General features: G+C 53.4%; 1 protein-coding gene across 1 annotated transcript in view; it reads left to right on the forward strand.

The window, feature by feature from the left end:
* The first annotated feature begins 11621 nt into the window (after positions 1–11621).
* Positions 11622–15454, forward strand: part of MACROD1 (mono-ADP ribosylhydrolase 1) — a 142872-nt gene continuing 139039 nt past the window's right edge. Inside the window, 3 exon segments of the mRNA XM_080817269.1 lie at positions 11622–11877; positions 11879–11959; positions 11962–12052. Of these exon segments, the coding sequence (XP_080673395.1) occupies positions 11749–11877; positions 11879–11959; positions 11962–12052 (301 nt within the window). The 5' untranslated portion in view covers positions 11622–11748.

Raw genomic sequence — 15454 nt, forward strand, 5'->3', positions numbered from 1 at the left:
GGTGGGACCTGCATTGGGGTGGCCAGGATAGTGGGAGCAGGGAGGGAGTGGGGAGAGTGGGGCCGAGAGGAAGCGGGGGCTGGGTCAGCTGGGCCAGGTCCTGTGGGCCTAGAGGCCATTGTGTTCATGCCAGCACGATTTGAACAGAAACGGGACGTGATTTGACATAGTTTTATCAGGACTCCTCTGGCTGCAGTGTAGGTGACCTCTCAGGACACTATTGCCATGCTCCAGGAGAGTGATGACAATGCTGTGGGCCAGAGTGGAACCGGAGGAGGGGTGAGAACAGTTGGGTTCCAACTTTGGAGAAGCCAACAGGATCTATTGATGGGTTGAACTCAAGAAGGAAGGAAGGTGATTCCCAGGCGTTTGGCATCTTACTGGTCTGCTGAATTCAGCCTGCTGACAAGACCTTTCATTTCTCCTTGGCTCTGTCTCCAGACCACCACGCTCTTGACTGCCCCCCAGAGGAGCTCCTCCGCCAACTCCCCACACTTCTCTCCAGGCTTCTTTTCCATTCCCCCTTCTCTAACCTGGTTTCATCATCACTGACATTTTTTATATAGTCCTGGTACGTGTGGCACCTTACTCTGGATGCAGGGGCTCGACAGAGAACAAAACAGCTCACAGAGGCAGTTTCTGCTTGCGTGGATCTTATCTTCTAGTGGTAGAGATGATAGTTAGGCTCATCAGCTGTGTGACTCCAGGCAACCTGCTTAACATCTCTGTTTCTTTTGTTTCCATTTTAAAATGTGGGTGAAACAGTTTTGATGTCAGAGTAGTCGTGAGGATTAAATTGTTTGGTATTTGTAATGCTCGTAGAACACTGCCTACCTAGAGAGAAAGCATTGTATGCATTTGTTAAATAAAAACATACAGAAATGAAAATAGTGGTGAGTGCTATTAAAAAAAAAAAAACGGCAGAAGGTAAGGGGTAAAGGGGAAGCAGGGAAGGAAGGAGCTCCTACAGGTGGGTGATTAGTGAAGACCCCTGAGACCTGGAATGACAAGAAGCCAGGCAAGGACAGGGCTCCAGACAGGACAACAGAAAGTGCAAAGGCCCTGAGGTTAAGCTTGAAATTTTCAAGGAACCCAAAGAAGGCTCTTCTATGCTCCGGGGTCCTTGCCTATAAATGGGGATGAAGTGCCAATGACTTCTCAAGGTTACTATGACACTGGAACAAAATCACCCATCAAGTCTCTTTAGACCCAAGACATAAAATTTGGAAAGCCCCCTCTGAGGAAAGAAAACTACAAGAGATGGGAATCAGGGACCCCTAAAGCTTAAGCTTATTCAGGGTCATAGTAAAGCCACTCTGACACTCAGAAATGTTAACTCTTAACACTTTTCACCAACTTCGGCTTTCAAATCTCTTAGTGGACTCAGAGAGCCCTCTGGAACGGGATGGGGAGGAGGTGACGGTAACCGGCCAGTGTCCCCCTCCCCAGAGCCCTGGAACACCAGCAGAGGCGCTGCCACAGAAGGGTGCCCTGGCTTTGTATTACCCGACCATTCCAGAATGATTCATGCTGCTATTTTGGGGCTGCTGCTCTCAAGGGTGGGGAGCAAGATGGCGGAGGCTGTATTCAGAGTCAGTCTGAGGTCGCAGATCTGGAGCGGATGAGAGACTGAAGGAGTGAATGTGTGTGTCCCCCGCAGAGCAAACCCCCGGTTTTAAAGTTCCCCTTATATGACAAAAAGGAAAACAGCTGGAGCTCAGGAGACTCAGGGCGGGAGAGTGGAGGATAGGTTAGGAGGGAGTGGTGGCAGCTTAGAACTCGGGGGTCTATGGAACATGGAATTTTGTGCCAGTAAGAACGTTCCCTTTTGGAGTGGGACTTTTAAGACAGCCTGATTTTCCTTCTGCAAGTGATAGCAAAGTTCCATCCCGGGTTCTGGAAAATTCCTAAAGAGTGTTTTCATTCCCACTTACCTGAGGGATTCTAACCGCCTGCTCTCCTGCTGAGGTAGACTCCGGATGCTGATTAGCAGGGAAAGCACGGGGGTTAGTAACGGGTCGTCATGTTCTGTTCCATTCAGGGAACCTGTACGGAGGGCCAGGCACTGTGCCAGATGCTTCAAGAAATAAAACGATGGTAATTATTACCTGATAATTATTCATTTGAGAGCTCCAGAACCCGGCCTGGGACCTCGCTATCCACACTCCCTCCCAGGGTGATCTCAGTCTCGTTGCTATAAATACCTCCTCAGATGACTCCCACGTTTTTATCTCCAGCCCAGCTCTTGCTCCTGGCTTCCAGACTTCTCTACCCAGCTGTCTCCTTGATGTCTCCACTTGGATCGCTAATGGACTTCCCAATAGTCTCCCCCCAGACTGTTCCTCCCTTGACTTTCTTCCCATCAGCGGCCTCCTTATTCTTGGACAGGTTCAGGCTGAAAACTTTGGAGGTGTCCTTCACCCCTGTCTTTCACAACCATGTCTAGTCTGCCAGCAAATTCTGCCAGCTAGACCCAGACACGTGAACTGTCCAGCCATCTTCTAGCTTTGACCGGGAAACTTTGAGTTGGTAGGTGACCAGAGGCAGAGGGGACAAACTTTGCAAGACGCATGTGACAACTCCCAGGGTGTGCTCATAGGCCATATCCTATGAGAGGTGCAGGGTTGGGGTCCGGGTGGGAGGAGAGCATCTTTGGATTCAGGGGACCACTGAGGTGAGCCCAGTGAGGACATTGACAACGGCTATGGTGGTGGATTGGAACCTTTCCTCTGGTCTAGGGCACCACACGCCCCCCCCACCCCGCCCCCATGATCTGAGATCACCTGGATGAGAATCCTAGTTGTAACCAGGGTAAGATTCCCTCACGGCTGGGTAGGATGGGGGCTTGGAGTCCAAATGAGTTGATCCCAAGCTTCTGGTTCTCAACCTGGCTGATTTTGCCCCCAGAGGACATTGGACGGTACCTGGAGACATCCCAGCCAAGGTGAGGGAAGCTCTCTTGGGCCCCTCAGCCCAGCCTCATCTCCTGATACCACTGAGTGACCCGAGTCGAGGCCGCATGGAACAAAATCGCCCAGCTGAGCCCTGACCCACAAATCGTGAGCTTTGATCAAAGAGCTGTTGTCTTCACCCATCAAAACAAGGTAGTTTGTTATACAACAAGAAACAACAGACAACCAGAGGACTCACCCCCAGGGCTGTTTCCGAGCTTTCCTCTTTCCTGCTGAGGCTAGAAATCCTGCTGGTACGGTGCTTGTCCCATCCACTTTCTCCAGCTCTGTCCCCCATGCCCGTCCGAGTGCCATTGTGTCTAAGACTGCCAAGAAGCACCATTTAAAACTCAGCTGGTGGGTGCTTGGGTGGATCAGTGTGTCAGAACCCCTGTCTTCAGCTCAGGTCATGGTCCCAGGGTCCTGGGATCAAGTCCCACATCGGGCTCTCTGCTCAGCGCGGGGGGAGCCTGCATCTCCCCCCCCACCCCCGCCCGCCTCTCTGCCTACTTGTGATGTCTGTCAAATAAATAAATAAAATCTTTAAAAAAATAAAATAAAACTCAGCTGGCCTTCACTCTTGACCGACACCATCCAGAAGTGTATGGAACCGAAATCCCCCGTGGCCCTGGGTGCTGCCTCCTCCTTTCCCTCCGCCTCCCCGTGCTTCTGCCTCTCCAGCCCTTCGAATTCATTCTCTCCGTGGCCCTAGGCCCTGCCTGAAATGACGTGTGCTTGCTGCCTTGTTTACCGCGTGTCTCTCACACCAGAAGTTTCCACAGAGGCAGGGCGGGTGCTCTGTTCACTGCCGAGCACAGTCTGGGCTGGGGACATTGCTCACGCTTGTAAGCACGTGGCAAATGAGCAGATAAAAACCTGTGCCTCTTCTGCTCCCACTACGGGTCCCTCAGCCTCTCCCAGAGACGCTCTCTGACCTTCTGTCCCCTGGACTTCTTCACCCCCGGTTCTGGTTTTCCTTCCCTGGGCCAAATGGTTGGTTCCCCTCAGAGATAAATGTCACCAACCTCACCCTCTCCTTTCCACCACCTGTTTCTCGAAAACCACCACGTGGCGGAGAGGGTGAGTGTGGGGGAAACAGGCCCTCGCACATCTGGTTGGTGGGAAGGTACACTTAGCCACATCTGTCTAAGATGCAAAAAGCAACTCCGTTCTTCAGAATTTATCCCACAGGTAACCCCAGCCTGGTGGCACAAGGATGTTGGTCACAGCAGAAGGGGTGGCAACCATGTGCGTCCGTGGAGGATGCTGGGAAACACAATGCTGCCTCTCGCTCTGGACTGAATTGCGGGCCCCAGAGTCCTACGCTGAAGCCCTCAGTCCTCAGTGTGATGGCACCGGAGGTGCAGACTTCGGACGGCAGCTCGGGTTTGAGATGAGGCCATGAGGGTGTGGTCCTTATGATGGGGTTAGTGCCCTTAAGACACACAGAGAGCTTGTGTTCTCTCTCTCTCTCATCGAAAGACAAGCCAGCAAGCCAGGCAAGAAAGCAGCCATCTCTAAGGCAGGTCAAATGCCCTCCCTAGAACCTGAGAATGCCGGCACCTTAATCTCGGACTCTCAGACTCCATAGAAAATAAATTTCTACTGTTTATGCCAAAAAGAAAAAAGAAAGGAAAGGAAACCATGAATGCTGTCACCGTAGAATGGAAAATTTTTTAGACTTCATTTATTTATTTTAGAGAGAGAGGGAGAGAGAATGAGCAGGGGGAAGAACCGAGGGAGAAGCAGACCCCCCCCCAACCCCCCACCCCGAGCAGGGAGCCAGACGCTTAACCAACTGAGGCACCCAGGCTCAGAACGGAATACTTGGGAACCTTAAAAAGAAGGCTGGACCTGCCTTCGGTCAGGTCATGATCCCAGGGTCCTGGGATCGAGCCCCACATCGGGCTCCCTGCTCAGCAGGAAGCCTGCTTCTCCCTCTCCCTCTCCCACTCCCCTTGCTTGTGTTCCCTCTCTTGCTGTGTCTCTCTCTGTCAAATAAATTGAATCTTTAAAAATAAATAAATAAATAAAAATAAAAAGAAGGCTTGGACTCTGGAAGACTGTATGGAGTTTCCTTTAAAAGTTAAAAATAGAGCTACTCTATGACCCGGCAATTGCACTACTGGCTATTTACCCAAAGGATACAAATGTAGGGATCTGAAGGGGCACGTGCACCCCAATGTTTATAGCAGCAATGTCCACAACGGCCAAACTGTGGAAAGAGCCCATGTGTCCATCAACAGATAAATGGATTAAAATATGGTGTGTACACACACACACACACACACACACACACAGGAATATTATGCAACCATTAAAAAAATGAAATCTTGCCATTTGCACTGACGTGGATGAAACTAGAGGGTATTATGCTAAGCAACATAAGTCAGTCAGAGAAAGACAATATCCTATGGTCTCACTCACATGTGGTATTATTTTTAAAGATTTTATTTATTTATTTGACAGAGACACAGGGAGAGAGGGAGCACAAGCAGGGGGAGTGGCAGAGGGAGAGGGAGAAGCAGGCCTTCAGTTGAGCAGGGAGCCTGATGCGGGGCTCGATTCCAGGACCCCAGAACCATGACCTGACCCGAAAGCAGATGCTTAACGACAGCCATCCAGGCAACCTTCATATATGGAATTTAAAAAACAAAATGGAGGCTTATAGGGGAAAAGAGGGAAAAAGAAATTAGACAGAGAGAGAGAGAGAAACCATAAGAGAGTCTTAACTCTAGGAAACAAACTGAGTGTTGCTGGCGGGGAGGTGGGTGGGAGTTGGGTGGCTGGGGGATGGGCACTAAGGAGGGCATGTCCATAATACCCATGCATGAGCACTGGGTATTATATGCAACTGGTGAATCATTGACCTCTACCTCTGAAACGATACACTATATGTTAATTAATTGAATTTAAATGTAATTTAATTTAATTTGAAAGAAAAGGCTTGGGTAGATAATGACTGGGAAACATGCCCATGATGTCCTATGGAATGAAGAAAGTTAGTTGTGGAACGGTGTCTTTGGCCAAATCCTATTTTTGTAAAAAAGCAAGCAAAAAAGAAATTGCATGTGTATTTCTTCACTTATGATAATAAATGCTCAGGAAGCATCTAGAAGAATGCACAGCCAGCTACCAAAACCGATACATACTTCCGTGGATTAGGGCTGGGGAGAGGGTGTTGTATGAGCTTGCCAGGACTGCTATACATAAATCCTACGGAACCGGTGGCTTAAACAACAGAGATTTATTTTCTCACAGTTCTGCAAGTCCAAAATCAAGGTGTTGGCAGATCTGGTTTCCTCCAGGGCCTCTGGCCTTGGCTTGCAGATGGCCGCCTTCTTGCTGGGTCCTCACATGGTCTTTGTGCGTCTCTGCGTGTGTCTAACTTCCTTCTTACAAGGGCACCACTTAGACTGGGGGAGGGCTCACCCTAACAGCCTCGTTTTTTATCAGTCACCTGTTCGGAGACCCTCTCTCTGAATGCAGTCAGATGCTGAGGACCCGAAATCTGGGGGGAACATGGTTCCGCTCATAATCGTGATTCACTGTGTCCTTTGACTTTGTCCCAATCAGGGCACCCGGCTGGCTCAGTCCGCGGAGCCAGTGACTCTTGGTCTTGCGGGTTGTGGGTCCCAGCCCCACCTTGGGTGTAGAGATCGCTTAAAAATAAATATAAATAAATAAAAATAAAATCTTGGAACAAAAACTTGTCAACGATATTATCCGAGACTTTTATATACTTCAAGCTAAGTATCCCCTGAACTTCCACCTTCTTCCAAGGCCTCCTCTGAAGTCGGAGGAGGGACAGCTAATGCCGGCCCCGCCAGGGCCCTATCCCTGGGGAGGCCCAGCAGTCCTCCCTGGATCCCCGACCTGGTCCTCAGACCCGCCCGGGGAGGGATCAAGGGGAGGGGCGCCCTCTGCCGCCCAGGGCCGTGACTTACAGTTAGGCGCCGCCGGTGCTTAGGACCTCCTAAACCACTCTTCCTTTCACGCCTCCGGTTATAATGACTGGACGATACTGGCCCATGACACAAACAGCAGAATGCAATACAGGCAGGTGATAAGGTTAAGTATGAAGACTGCATTACAGCCTGGGGGGAGGGACGCTCAAAATGGCGATCGCATAGTGAAGGCTGGTGCACCTGCGTTGAAGCAACAAAAAGAGGGAAGGTGTCCTGGTAAAATGGGGTCAAGTTGAACACGGAGAGACTCTCAGGAAACAGGGATGCGCTGGGCTCTGCCATTCGGCTCCTGGAGAGAGGAATGGGTTTGGGGGTCCCTTTTTTTTTTTAAGATTTTATTTATTTATTTGACAGAGATCACAAGCAGGCAGAGAGGCAGGCAGAGAGAGAGAGGAAGGGAAGCAGCCTCCCTGCTGAGCAGAGAGCCCAATGATGCGATGATGCCGGGCTCCATCCCAGGACCCTGGGATCATGACCTGAGCCCAAGGCAGACGCTTTAACCCACTGAGTCACACAGGTGCCCCTGGGGGTCCCTCTAGACCTGGCAGAATCCTTCTGGGTCTTACTCTGCTCTGAAAATCTCAGACCAGGAGCAGGAAACCCCTCACTGTACTGTAGTCCCAAATCTCATCGCACCCCTGGCCCCGCTGTGATAGAATCTGCTCGTTTGGCGGCTTTGCAATCCTGAAAGGTGTGGAAACCCGCAAAGCAAACCCAGAATCTTGGTACCGGGGTAGGAATAAGTTTTGTGATGTTGTGCCAATAGTAGTGTTTGCTTAAGGTTTTGAGACACTTAAATCAATCTGTCCTATTTGATTTGTGTTGTGTGTTGTTTTTTTTTTAAAGTCATCTCACACCCAGTGTGGGATTCAAACTCACAACCCCAAGATCGAGAGTTGTGCGCTCTTCCAACTGAGCCAGCCAGGCGCCCCCGATATATGGATTTAATTAGATAAAATGGCTGTAATAATTCCTCCCAGCCCTGCACGCTGCCTTTGCAAGAAGATTCGGCTGCTTCTCCCATTAAGAGATCCAGTCTCTTTCTTCCTACCCTCGAATCTGGGCTGACCTTGTGACCCCTCGTCAACTGACAGAATTTGGTGGTAGTGATGTAGGATGACTTCGGAGTCAGGCCTCAGGAGGCAGGACAGCCTCTGGGGTCACCCTCTTGCAGCGGGTCCTTGAGACCGGCCTGCCATGAAGCTGTCCCCGTCAAGCCTAGGGGAGGATGAGGGGCCCGTAGAGCAGAACCCAGGGGCCTGGCTAACAGCCAGCATCAACTGCCAGTCATGGGACTGAGGCCATTCCGGGGCCCCTGGCCCCAGGTAGGGGGTCAGATGCCTGCAGCCACTGGAGTGACCCAGGCAAGACCAGCAGATGAACCTTCCAGCTTATCCCAGACCAAATTGCTGACTCCATGCCCTGGTTATTATTCCAAGTTATTATTCCAAGTAAGTAAGTTTTCAGTAGTTTATTATGCGGCAACAGACAACTGAGACAGTATAAAAGGATCTAAGTCTATAAACAGCCTGGGAACATTTAAGAGAATCGACTGGTCATATTTACAAGTGTAACCTATTAGCATATAAGAACTGCTTAGCTGGGGCGCCTGGGGGGCTCAGTTGGTTAAGTGTCTGCCTTAGGCTCAGGTCATGATCCCGGGGTCCCCAGATCGAGCCCCGCATTGGGCTTCCTGCTGAGTCTGCTTCTCCCTCTCCCTCTGCCTGCTGCTCCCCTTGTTTGTCCCCCCACGCTCTCTCTCTCTCTGTCAAATACATAAATGACCAGACTCTTTTTAAAAATTGCTTACCTGATTAGGAAATAATATACTTGGTTGGGGAGGACAGAGTAAGGTGGGAGGCAAGTGTCCTCACTGCTCCCCCACTTCCTCCCTGTTTGTAAAGAAAAAGGAACAAAAAAGAAAAAAAAATGCCTGTAGGATGTTGAGTTCAAGGTGTTTGAGAAGACCAGCTATCTCATCTCTGTAACATGTAGTTTAAAATCTATTAGGGAATTTAATTACCTAAGTTTGTAATTGGCATTCATTTTTAGAATTTAATCTGTTGAACCTATGAGTTAATTAAATATGCATCAAAGAATAAGTGAAAGTAATTGTTCTTATTTTTATACAAAAATTAGCAGATTTATAAATAGAAAACTAGATTTGCAAGTTGCACTTGGATGTTTAAGAAAAACTAGCTCTTCCTTTAATTTATAAGTTTAATAAATACAGTATTCATTTAAACACAAGCAGCAGTAGGTAGCTTTTCTCTGCACAAGAGCCCCTCTGCAACATTAGAATTCCTCAGCTCACCGTCTCCGACGATGCTGTAGCCCTTGCTAGAAGATTTGGCATTCCCCAGGCCACCATGCCTTTGCTTCTGGGCGTCCCTCTGCCTGGAGTGTCTCTGACCCACTCACACACACCTTTGGAACCTGGCAATATTTTACCTTTTTCAAAAGATCTGGCTCAAACTCTCTGAGGTCTTGCCTTGCCCAGTCAGAGCCGTGCCTCCCTGCCCACATCCACCTGTGGGGGGGGGGGGGGCTCAGGCTTCTGTTAGACTAGACAGCGGAGGGCTGTGAGCTGGGACCTTCTTTCTCCTGGCTGCCAGGTGAGAACGGAGCTGAATCCCAGCAAAAGAATCAGAAGGACTGGTACAGATGTCCAGAGTGTGCAAAGGGGTTTCAAAGGCCTGGCTCTGGGGGATGTGGATTTCAGCTTCTGTGCAGAAAGGCAGCCTCTCAATTGGCACCAAGACTTTCCATGGCTGGGGCCCCTGCCTCTCCCTGCATCCTCCTCCCCAGACCTTGGCAAGGAGGGGTACAGTAGGCAGAATAACGGCTCCCCACAGATGTCCGCATCTTCATCCTAGGAGTCTGCGAATATGTTACACTGCATAGCAAAGAGGAATCAAGTTTCCAGATGGAGTTAATATCACTCATCAGTAGACTTTAAACAGGGAGGCTGTCATGGATGATCCCGGCGGGGGCAGCATAATCACCAGGGTCCTTGAAAATGGTTAGAGAAGCAGAGGAGAGTCAGAGGCAAGGGGCCACTAACGGAAGAATTGGTTGGGGAGATGCAACATTGCTGGTTTTGAAGACGGAAAAAGGGTGCCATGAACCAAGGAACGTGGGTGTCTCCGGAAGCTGGAAAGGCCAGAAAGAACCTCCAGAAGGGAACGGAGCCCTGCTGACCCCTTGATTTTAGCCCCGCGAGATCCCTGTCAGACATCTGTCCTACAGAACATCAAGCTAATGCATTTGTGGAGTGGAAGCCACCACATTGGCAGTAACTTGTTAGAGCTACAAGAGAACACACACCGGGTCACCTACATGCTTCAGGCGCAGTGCTTTCCAGAACACATATAAGACCCAAAACAACCAGGCCTCAGTCTGGGCTCTAACCCTCACAGGCGGTGTTGTTGACCTCCAGCTGGTTCCCGCAGCCTCACCTGGTTGTGGGGAGCACATCACGAGCTCAGGAAGGTAGAGCAAATGCAAGCAGAGGGCTTAGTTCAGGGCCCCCGGGGTACCCAGGGCCCTGCACACGGCTGCTGTCCTGGTTGTAGCTGGCAAGGCTGAGGTACAGGAGAAAAGTGGCCAAGTGCTGAGGTCACCTACACGTTCACCCTGGGGGCCTGACTACCCCATCTTGACCTGAACCCTGTCTTTTTTTTTTTTTTAAGATCTTAATTTATAATTTATTTGAGAGAGAGAGGGAGAGAGCACAAGTATGGGGAGCTGCAGAGGGAGAAGCAGGCTCCCTGAGTAGGGAGCCGCACGGGGGCAGGGTGGGGGGGGGGCGAGGGAGGAAGAGGGGGGAGCACGATCCCAGGACTCTGGGATCACCACCGGATCGAAGGCAGACGCTCAACCCACGGAGCCACCCAGGCGCGCCCATCTTATTTTTAATTTACGGCTCAAGAAGTGCACCTCAAGTGGCCTGTGGACCCCAGGGTGGCAAGCTGGTACTGGAATCTTCTACGGGACTCTGGCTCTTCCTCAGATTATAAAAATATCCACTATCATATTTCTCAAATAATGTTGACAGTGTAGAAACACATAAGCAAACTTATATTTTAAAAAAATCTATCTTCAGAGTCTCCGTAAAAAATTAGAAAAAATAAAAATAAAAAAATGACGCCCATTGTTCCACCCGAGAACGCCTCCTGGAATTCACATTTTCTGCCTTCCACGGTGTGCACCCTTGCTTCCAGTCGCATCCCTGCCCACCGCCGGGGATCAGCTCCCTGGAGAAAGTCGCCGAACCGGACGTACCCGTTCGCACGGCTTGTCCCCTCCCAGGGGCCGGCCGGGCGGCCGGGAGGGACCGCGGCTCGTGGGGACTGGGGGCGGGATCGGGTTGCGGGGTGGCGCGCGGCGCCCGGCTGGCCGAGTTCGGTACCGAGCGCCGAGCGCCGGGGACGGAGGGCAGAGGCGGGCCAGGGCCGCGCGGCGGGGAGGGCGGCTCTCCACACCGGGAGGTTGGCGGCGAGCCCCGAGCGGGCGCCGGGCAGCCGCGCGACCCTCGGAGAAGCAGGAGCCTCCCGCCCGACGCGATCCCCGAAGCCGGGGAGCGGGCGGAGCCGGGCTGGGTCGCGCACGTGTGTATAGGAGTCGGGGGGGGGGGGCCCATCCGGCGGCCGGGACTACAAGTTCCAGGGTGCCCAGCGGCGCGCTCGGGGTTTCTGGCCGCGCGGCCCGCCGGCTCGGAGTCGGTCGCCGCCGGCACTCGCCGCTCGGTCCCGAGCGGATCAGGGAGAGACTCCCAGCCCCGTAAATAGAGTCCAAGTGGGCGGGGAACCGCCCCGCGCCGCCCGCTCATGTCCCTGAGGAGCCAAGTGTCCGGCCGCCTGGCACAGCTGCGCGCGGCGGGGCAGCTGCTCTGCGTCCCGCGCCCCTGGTCAGGCCCCTACGCGGGGGCCACGCGGACCCGCAGCACCGCGTGCGGTCCCCCCGGCGTCCCTGGGCGCGGACAGCCCCGGCGCGCGGACCCCAGCGGGAGTTGGGGCTTGGGGGGCGGCGGCAGTGGGGCGGAGAGGAGCGCCGGGGTGCGCACCTGGGCCCCCCTGGCCATGGCGGCGAAGGTGGACCTGAGCACCTCCACCGACTGGAAGGAGGCAAAATGTAAGTGTAAGCAAGAGGGGGGCGCGAGGGGACGAGGGCGGCCCCACGTGGGCCTTGCCCGGCTGGACAGCACCCCCACCAGCACCGTCTTCCACCCGAGAGACGCCCTGAGATGGACCCCTCCAGTCGCAGCCACGCCCCCCGTGTACCCAGCCCCGCAAATCACTTCACTCCGTCCGAGGGGACCGAGGGCCAGGTCCCGCTACGGGGCAGTGTGGGGAGGACGACCTTACCCCGCCCGCACGGGTCCCAGGGCACCCCCAGGGGTCATCCAGGACCTACCACCTTACTCCCTTGCACGGGAGGGAAACTGAGCTGAGAAGCCAAGGTCACTGAGAGTTTGTGGCAGAGCCGACGTTAGGCTCCCGAATGCCCCATGCTTTGTGCACCGTGGTTTCTCAAGTGGTGGCATTTTAGGCAGAGTGGCGGGAAATGGACTGAGGGGACAGTTCTGGGTCTGGTGTCTCCACCTGGTAGGATCAGACAGCCCCACAGAGTGGCGTCTCTCGGCAGGCTAGTCCCACCTCCACCCACCCTTACCCTGAAGGCCTCTCTGAGCCGGTCATCCGCTGCCCTTTTGCCCTCATCCCTGGCCTTTGGCCACTTGTGAAGAGTTTCTGCCCCATTCCTGGGGGACACAGGGCTGGGGGGCAGGGCAGAGACGGGGCATTCTGTCTGTGAGAACGGTGACACCCTGAACCCCCAGGAATCAAGCCATTTCCTCCCACTCTGGGACAGGTCATGAGTCCTGGTCCCGCATGAGTCCCAGGGCCGGACCCTGGGCCCTCACACAGAACAGGGAATCCGGCCTGCTGCAGCGCCCCAAGTAGTCTGGCCCGAGGCTCAGCCAGCTGCCCCTGCCCTTCAGAGCCTGCTCCCAGAGCTCTCGTAACCATTCCTGGCTGGATCCCCTTTCAAAAGCACAAGGGAGAAGGCTCATTGGCTGGGCCTTTGTGGCCGAGTGGGTACAGCCAATGGGGCATGGAAGGCAGGCCTGGGGCGGCGGGGGAGGGTGGGGCTAAAGGGAAGGCCGCCTCAGAACTAGAAGTAGAGTTCAAGATGACTTTCCCCCTGTCCTGAATTGTGTTCTTCCACCGGGATCTTCAAGTGCAGGCAGAAAGCCCTTGGCTTGGCTCAGTGCGCACACGGAGTGTCTGTCATGGCCTCAGCCCTGGCCCTAGAACCCTGGTTAAGGCAGGGAGTGAGGGGCTGGCTGAGATTCCTGGCAGGGGGACTGTCCCCGCAGGGAACCTGCCTCCCCTTCTCTGTCAGGGGCAGCAAGCCAGCTTGGTGGGAAAGAGAGCTAGGGAGGCAGGGGGCCCAGCCACCTGCTCCTGAATCAGTCACGTTTCTAGGACCAGCTCCCCACCCTCTCCCATTCCTTGGTGCCCCTGAAAACTTCCAGACCTTGTGAAGCTGACAGGCCAGGGATTCCCAGGCCGCTGGGGTGTCTGTGCTTGGAGCTGGGATTTCCATCCATTCATCCGTTTCTTTAAGTCTATTTATTTTGAAGTAATCCGTACATGGGGCTCAAACTCACGACCCTGAGATCAAGCCAGCCGGGCGCCTCTCGTTCATCCACTTCTACCGAGCGCCTTCTGTGTGGCCAGCATCGTTCTGGTGCTGTGAGTGACAGGCAGGGTCCCTGCCCTCAAGGGGCTTCTTTGCTAGGGGTAGGAAACAGTTGAAAACGTGGTCAAGCCAGTGGGGCAGTGCCAGGGGAAGGCCAATGCTGTGAAGAAACCGTGGCAGATGGGGCTGCCTAAGCTCCAGGATCCAGTCAGGGGCGGTGTGAGGAGCGGCGGCCTTGGGTGTGAAGACCCCAGCAGGCTTGTCGGGGTGATCCGGTGTGAAGACCGCAGCAGGCTTGTCGGGGTGATCTGTGTGTTTCAGTAATCTATTACTGAGTAACGGATTACCCCCAAATTCAAAGGCTTGGGACAGCAAACGTTTCTTACCTCCTAGTCTCTGAGGGTCAGGAACCTATGAGTAGCTTGGGGGCGGGGGGGGGGGGTGGCTCTGTCGGTGACGGCTGGGTGGCGCCCTCCTGTGGAGTGGCTGTGGGAAAGGCCTCAGACCCGCCACCCTGGGGGGGGTCTCTCCACCGGGCTGCTTGACTGTCCTCACGACATGGCAGGCGGTTTCCCCCAGAGACCAACCCAAAAGCCACCATGCCTTTTTGTGACCTAGTCTTTCAAGTCCCACACTGTCTCTTCTGCTTTATGCTGGGGCTTCGAAGGGCGTCATGGAGTCTGGCCCACGTTCAAGGGGAGGGAAATGAGTCTCCACCTTTGGAAGGGAAGAAGATCAAAGAATTGGGGGCATTTTTTTTAAGATTTTATTTATTTATTTGACAGAGAGAGTGATCACAAGCAGGCAGAGAGGCAGGCAGAGAGAGAGGGGGAAGCAGGCTCCCCACTGAGCAGAGAGCCCAATGCAGGGCTTGATCCCAGGACCCTGGGATCATGACCTGAGCTGAAGGCAGAGGCTTTAAGCCACTGAGCCACCCAGGCGCCCCTGGGGGCATATTTTTAAAACTGCCACGCTGCGGAGCTGCCTCAGCTGGACCCTGCTTCTGACTGGAGTCTACACTTTGGTCCTTGAAGACCCCACATAGTTTTCTTCCTTCCGTTCGGTTTAAACTTTGAGCTTCCGGTGTAAGTAGACAGACCTCAGGTGAACGTATGGTCAGTGTATTTTTACCTAAATACCCAGTTGTGGTCAGTAGGTTGCCAAGACCCTAGAAGGTTCCTTTAGCCCCTTTGCAATCAGTACCTCTTACTACTTCTCGAACTTCATATGAACAGAGGCATATAGTGTGTCCCGGCACACCCTCTGCTCACGGTCGGGCGGTGTACTGACAGTTTGCCGTCTTACGTCTGATATTCCGTGGTACAGATACACCACGTTTTATGTACCCATTCTCCTGTTGATGGGCATTTTGTTTTCCAGTTTGAGGCTGTTGGGAATAAAGCTGCTGGGATTATTCCTGTCCATGTCTTTGATGGACATGTGCTCGCCTTTCTCTTGGGGATCTACCCAGGCCTCCAAATGCCTGTCTGTGCCTGGGATCATCGTGTCTCAAAGACTGGCACACAGTCACCAAGCTCACAAGAGCCTGATGTAGGTGGGAAGGTTGACGGGCAGCTGTGGTGGGAAATACGGTGGTGGGTCTGGAAAGTGCACCTGGGCAGGGCTTCCTCTCTTGGAAGCCAGATCATAGTCCCAAGTTCACTCGGCAGCCGTGTTTTCAGCTAGAGAGCTGGCTGAATGATTTTGGAAGCGGTTCCCACTGCCCTGGGCAGGCTGGGCAAGCTTCCCTGCAGGGCGTGGACCTACCCACCCAGGATCCCCTTCCTTGGGTGTTTGCTCAGTAGTTCAGTCTCTATGCTGTTGAGTGCC

Source organism: Martes martes (assembly GCF_963455335.1).
Source record: "Martes martes genome assembly, chromosome: 10".
Taxonomy (NCBI): Eukaryota; Metazoa; Chordata; class Mammalia; order Carnivora; family Mustelidae; genus Martes; species Martes martes.